The sequence below is a fragment of the Echinococcus granulosus genome, assembly GCF_000524195.1.
Source record: "Echinococcus granulosus chromosome Unknown EG_S00114, whole genome shotgun sequence".
Classification (NCBI taxonomy): domain Eukaryota; kingdom Metazoa; phylum Platyhelminthes; class Cestoda; order Cyclophyllidea; family Taeniidae; genus Echinococcus; species Echinococcus granulosus.
Window position 1 is genome coordinate 125,651 of NW_020170494.1, and position 6,006 is coordinate 131,656.

The 6,006-nt window shown below is 43.9% G+C and overlaps 2 protein-coding genes across 2 annotated transcripts; both read left to right on the top strand. All coding sequences in view use genetic code 11, as the record gives it.

Annotated features, from left to right (window-relative positions):
• Positions 1–1,275: 1,275 nt before the first annotated feature.
• EGR_08663 (JmjC domain-containing protein 4) lies at positions 1,276–2,806 on the top strand (the record flags this gene model as incomplete). The annotated part of the gene is made up of 5 exons (XM_024497912.1): positions 1,276–1,367; positions 1,410–1,627; positions 1,832–2,010; positions 2,063–2,206; positions 2,369–2,806. The coding sequence occupies 5 exons, from the start codon at positions 1,276–1,278 to the stop codon at positions 2,804–2,806; spliced, it is 1,071 nt and encodes a 356-aa protein (XP_024347682.1).
• A 770-nt stretch (positions 2,807–3,576) lies between these two features.
• EGR_08664 (hypothetical protein) lies at positions 3,577–4,611 on the top strand (the record flags this gene model as incomplete). The annotated part of the gene is made up of 1 exon (XM_024497913.1): positions 3,577–4,611. The coding sequence occupies one exon, from the start codon at positions 3,577–3,579 to the stop codon at positions 4,609–4,611; it is 1,035 nt and encodes a 344-aa protein (XP_024347683.1).
• Between the last annotated feature and the right edge of the window lie 1,395 nt (positions 4,612–6,006).

The following is a 6,006-nucleotide window of genomic DNA, read 5'->3' on the forward strand; positions in this document are numbered from 1 at the left end:
TAAGCGGGTAATCTACTGTATTTAACACCAATCTTAAAGGTGTGGGAAGACAAAGTGCCTAAGCAGGATGTGTATCATCGATGTACAAAATGGACTGTACCTAGTGTCATGCCCCTGAGTCCACGTCGTTCTGCCCTTCTAATTAGTCTGTTATTAAAACTGGGAGTTGTACAGACGATTGAGGCGTTACTTGATCGGTCACCTATTTATAATTCCTACTTGTGTGAGTTTGAAGGTCGTGATGGGGTGTATGAAATTGATGAAATTCGTGTCCATATGCACTAGTGCTGCGAGGTCATAATCCTAGCCCTATTGGCGCAGTTGTCGCACTGTCTGCTTCTGAGGGGGCTTTCGGCTCCTGGTGGTCGGCCAAGCACCGGAGTCTTTGTCACATCATCACATTGTCCACAACGTCGCCTTTTGTGCTGAAGATATTTATTGGATTTTTTGTTTCTATTCCGACACAGTATTGGGTTTACATTTTTCCTTGTTGTGTTTGAGTTCTATTAATTCTTTAATAACTTTTATTATAGCCCATAAAACCGTTCTTATAAAGCATAATTTTGCCTATGATTTGACTCAAACGCGTTTATTTACGTCGGCATGCTACGCTTTCTTACCTTGATTCATGTAAGTTATGTTCGTTTAGTCCTTGTCCTTGCATAACACAGGAAATACACTTGCGTTGATCCCACAATACGATTGTTTTCTATCTCTTTGAATATTGCACTATTCGTATGTTCGTTTTGCCAATAAGTGTACCTGCATTTACTGAATTCCACAAGGATTGTGTTTCATTATCATCTAATGAATGTCCCGATCTGTCATATGTATGCAGTTGCTCCTTATCATAAGTCGAAATCAGGAGCTGCTATACTAGATGCTCTCTATTTCTTCTCCTCAAGCACATGCTCATGCTTTTTCAGGCTCCCAACTTCGTGCGTCTTCTACATGTCAGCTAACATTCCGGCATCTATTCCTTACTTAGATATTACCTACAAATACTGTGATTTTTATGCTAAGTGAGTAGAAGAACAGATCACATTTTTAATAGGTTTCTGCATCTCAATCTTCCTTGCCTTTTCACCGAGAGCCACACATGTACTTGGCCCGCCAGGCTGAACTGGTCTGAAAATGGATCTATCAGTATTGACCGGGTGTTGAAGCCTTTTTCAGGTGCCTTTCCGCAACCTGCATTCTCATTGTTGTTCAGGTAGCGAATTATGTGTTGCGAATTGTCGCGATATCGAATTCGGTGCACATCCAACTCTTACTATGACAAGCGAGGAGTACCTAGCCTACTGGAAGACTGCCGGTTGTGACGGGACTGAGCAGTTGCTCTACCTGAAGGACTGGCACTACTTTAAGTAGAACACGCTTCCCCATCGGTAATACACATATTCTTGTAGGGGGAAGGACTTTCGCAACTACTACTCTCAGCCCGTTTACTTCTCCTCCGATTGGTTAAACGAATTTTACGAATTTCGTACTGACTGTGACGATGACTTTCGCTTCGTCTATATCGGACCGGGAGGAACATGGACGCCGCTGCACACCGACGTCTACTGCTCCTACAGTTGGTCTGCCAACATTGTGGGTCGCAAACGGTGGTGGGTCTTTCCTCCCGGTAGGGAATCAACATTAAACCGGTCTTCTGCCCCACCCACCTAAGTGCTTTAATTATCCTTGGTTTTGGTCCTCGCTTTCTGATCCGACTGTAGCTTCTACCTGGATTAAGTTGTCTGTGAAATGATTTTTCTGTCACTTCTGTCCTTCCATAATGTATCACGCGTATTACCTAGGTTGTGGATGCATTCTTTTTTTGCTGTAGGAGAGGAGAACAAGTTGATAGTGTCACATGGTGGTCAGCTACCGTCGGACATAAGTCAATGTGACTTTGCTGACCCAGAAACCCAGGATTCCGACCTACCACGATGTTATGTTTTTGATCAGCAGCCTGGCGAAATGTTTTTTGTCCCTTCCGGCTGGTATCACCAGGTTTTAAATCTGGTATGTAGATTCATTCTCTAGCCACATAAGCGGTGTATTTCTTCGCCTTTAGACAGACTGCATCTCGATCAACAACAACTGGCTGAACGCGTGCAACGTCACTCTTGTATGGCGACACTTGCAGGCACAATTGCGAGAGGTGAAAAAGTCTTGCTCCGATGTGGAATCCACCCCAGGTTGGGATGATGCTTGTCAGGTGGGTTTAGGATAGGAAATCATCCTACTTACGCTGTCAAAGTAGTTCTTAAACCGTGTTTGAGCAGTTAGTTCTTCAATGTGACTACCTAGCTAAAAAAATGAAAGTGATACTTCGTTGTCGTGATACTACTGACCAGGGGCCTTTGCATGCTCATTTCAGGAGTGCCTAAAGGCATGGGAGGGCTGGAACTACAGGGAATTTTTTGTCCTTCTGAAGTACATCCTAATCTCGCGATGGCTGCGTTTGACTGTACAGGAGGTACGACAGCGTCTACCCACGGTGGCAGGAATACCAGGAGGTGGAAAGGTACCGTTGCATGTGTTAGACGAACAAGTAGAGAGCTTACTCTCGGACATAGCCAGTTCAGAGCCCCTTCTAGTAAAGTGGTTGACTGGTGACACCCTTGACAGCCGGCTGCAGAACTTCGTGGACGTCGAGACGACGACTTCTGTCAGTAGCATTTGGCAGCACGATCTTGTGGAAGCCACGCGGACGATCAGATCCATGGTGGTGAATGAGGATTTGAAGCGATTGCGTTTGCATTCCAGGGGCCCTGCAGCCTGGCTCTGGAAGGTCGTCCTTGGTGGTCAAGTTTGACGTACCAAAGGCTCATCTCATGACTGTACGCCCTTTTACGTCTTGAATTTGCTTGCAAATGTTTAGAATTTGTGGATATTGTGTTTTGCTTCTTCGGACTAATAAATTGCTGCAGTTGGTCCAGTCCTTTGTTTTGGGCGTATCATGGTCGAAGCGCAAGTAACGCCTACTTTTGCCTCTGCATTAGATTTAGCAATTACATAATCTTTACAAGAAACAGTGAAGGCCAATTTTGAAACTAGCTAGATGTTGTTTCTTACTCGCCCTGAAAGCCCACTTTAGTAAGACATCTTGTACGTCGTATTCCGTGAAATGTGTGTGCTTAAGTTTGTTTTAAGTTACTCTGTACTCCATTTCTTATAGGCGTAGATTTACTTGATTTGATATTTTCCATCCATTAATCGAGTAAGTAATTGAAAATACATTCGGAAATAAGTTAAAATACCCATAGGTATATTGTTTTGTCTGGTGACCTTGGAAACAACTGGACTGTTTGTGGTGCCGTCAGGGCGACCCAGAAATCCGGATAAGTGCTCTTTTTGTAGGGCTTCATTGGTGAACAATGCTGCATTGTTAAAAGGCTTTAGAACCTTCTCTTCCTCCCCCCATTTACCCTCTTCGGCTGCTATTGGGTGGCATGAAGAGGTCAGTGCGATGCGCAAACACGTGGTTCGTCCAGCATTTGAATTTATCGATCGCGAGTTGACGCTCACTTGTAAGAGAAGACACGCAAAACATCGTTAGGGCTGCGCGCCTCCGCTCCTCCGGACATGGACTCGAAGTATGCTGGTGGAAGTCAGCTTATGCACTTTTTGACCGATGAAACCGGTGCCAGGTGCGGCGATTTCACATTCAACGAGCACGACTTGGTGCTCACGTGCTCTCGTGAGGTGAACCTGAACGATCAACCCGCCCAAATCATGGTTAGTCATCCCAAGATTCCGGGTCTCTCGTGGGTGATATTTTTCTACCAAACTGGGCCCAATCAGTACCAACCACGAATCGCCTATGATTTCCCAAGCTACTTGCGCGGTGACTGTGAAGTCTGCATTCAGTTTGCTGGTATGCACTGGATGGTGAAGCATAAATTTGAGGGAAGCTCGTGGTTAACCACTTCCCTAGCACCCAAAGTTATGAATGAGCGTTGGGTTACTCTGGGAACAGTGAAAAAGGCTGACGTTCGCATTAACATCACTAAGATTTGGTTTAAGTTTCCCATATTTACTGCTTGTTGTCATCCGATTAAAACGAAGAGGACAGTTCGTCTGCCGGATTTCACTATGCCAGATCATTTTGCGGACGTACAGCTCGTACCACAGGATCCCAACAATCGAAAACTCTTTGCCCATCGTCAAGTCCTAGCTATGAATTCTCCCTGGTTCTACGAGCGTTTCCGACACGCTGCTAGTCTCAATTGTGGTGATATTGGACCTATTATCGCAATTCCCTTTGATTTTGAGTGCGTTCACAATTTCCTTCGTTTCATTTACCCAAATACCGATTTCCAAATCGGTCCTCTTAATGTGGAGGGTCTTATGGACATGGGAAAGGAGTATCAGATACCCTATATAATTCGACAATGCGAGAAGTTTCTGTACAGGTATATGGAGGGTGGATCGGCAGTTCTGGCCTACTATCTGGGTCGCAAGCAGGAGCTGCCAGCTCTTCAAGACGCCGCTCTGCTCCACTTAGCCGAGTTGAACTCATCACAATTGCGGTCGCGCATCGCACTTGACATGAAAGACAAAACTGCTGACACACAGGAGATTCTTCTCAACGACCTATGCGTTCGCCTCTCCGGTTAATCCACTCATTCACCCACTTTCACTGTTTCTAATGGCGTGTAGTCATGTTTAAACGTTGATTACAATATCGGGATCAATCCTTCATTGGTGTCGTCTAGTATACTTGCCCCAGTAAGGGGCTAGAGGTTTTAGCTCTTAGAAATCAGGACTATGCTTTTTTATAAACCCGCCGGTTTGGTTTACGTTTTTTTCACAGAATTGCTCTCCGAGTAGTTTACATCGCCACGGTTGGTTTGTGTGGGTAAATTAAAATATGGTCTGACGTGGGCTGTTTTTTGTGGGTAGCATAATTAAATCGACTTAAGGACGCTTGGTACCCAACTGGCCATTCCACCTGGCAGGTTTCCGGTTTATGGGCAATGGCCAAGGCTGAGACTCGTGAGTCTTTGGCTTTACAGTTTTTGGGAAATTGAGAATCTAGTGTTTATATTTATTCTTATTATTCTATGTCTAGTGTGTTTAAACTAGATTAAATGTCCCTTTAACGCATTCGATGGTGTTAGTTGAGTCTTAAGTTAGCATAAAATATTGAGTTGAGAGGCTGGGCTACTTCTCAAAAATTGAAAGGCTACTTGATTTTGCGTAATCTGTGAAACTAAAAGCAGTAGTTTACTCACTCTGATTGGTAGGAATTTGAATTTGGTTTATTCAAACAACAATCAACATTAACTGGAGGCCAAGTCTGCAGTTTTCACCTGCGGCGGAGGTTTAGACAACTTCATGGATAATTTCAAGGCTTACATGAATTCATTGGCAAGAGCAATTGGGGGAAATAAGGGCCTTAATCTGTGAGAAATAGAAGTTTCATGTTATTCCACTGCCAGATCTACTTGTAGTTCAGTTCAGCAACCAATAAACTTTTTTCAAAATAAGTGGAATGTTGCTACGGGATAGAGGTTGTATTTTTTTAAAACATCAAGTTTGCATTGTAAGCGAGGCCTAATGCTGAACTGCAGGAGTTTTGGTCTCTGGAACTCTATTCCTATCAACTTCCCGTCGGTAAGGCATTTTGACCCTTCTGTTCTGTACTTGCTTTCATTTTATTTCAGGTTTTAATATAACCCAAAAGACGTTTTGAACAATCTAAAGAGAATCTGAGAATGTCATAGATTAAAAGATACTATATTTACGCCTACAAATAGGTGCACCCTAGTTAAATGGTTCGATATGATGAGGTTCAGATTTCTTTAGCTTAATGAAAAGCATAGGAAAAATGACAGCGCTATGATGAAAATAATCTCTGTTTGCAAATAATCTGTTTATATTATGGCGAAGGGAGTGCGCTAGGCACTGCATTTTAACGCTGTGGTTTGCAGACAGGAGTGACTTGTGAGTGTGCGAGCGAGTAAATGAGCAGCTCTGGCTGCATAGACGGCAGTTGGTCCTCCTCGCAGC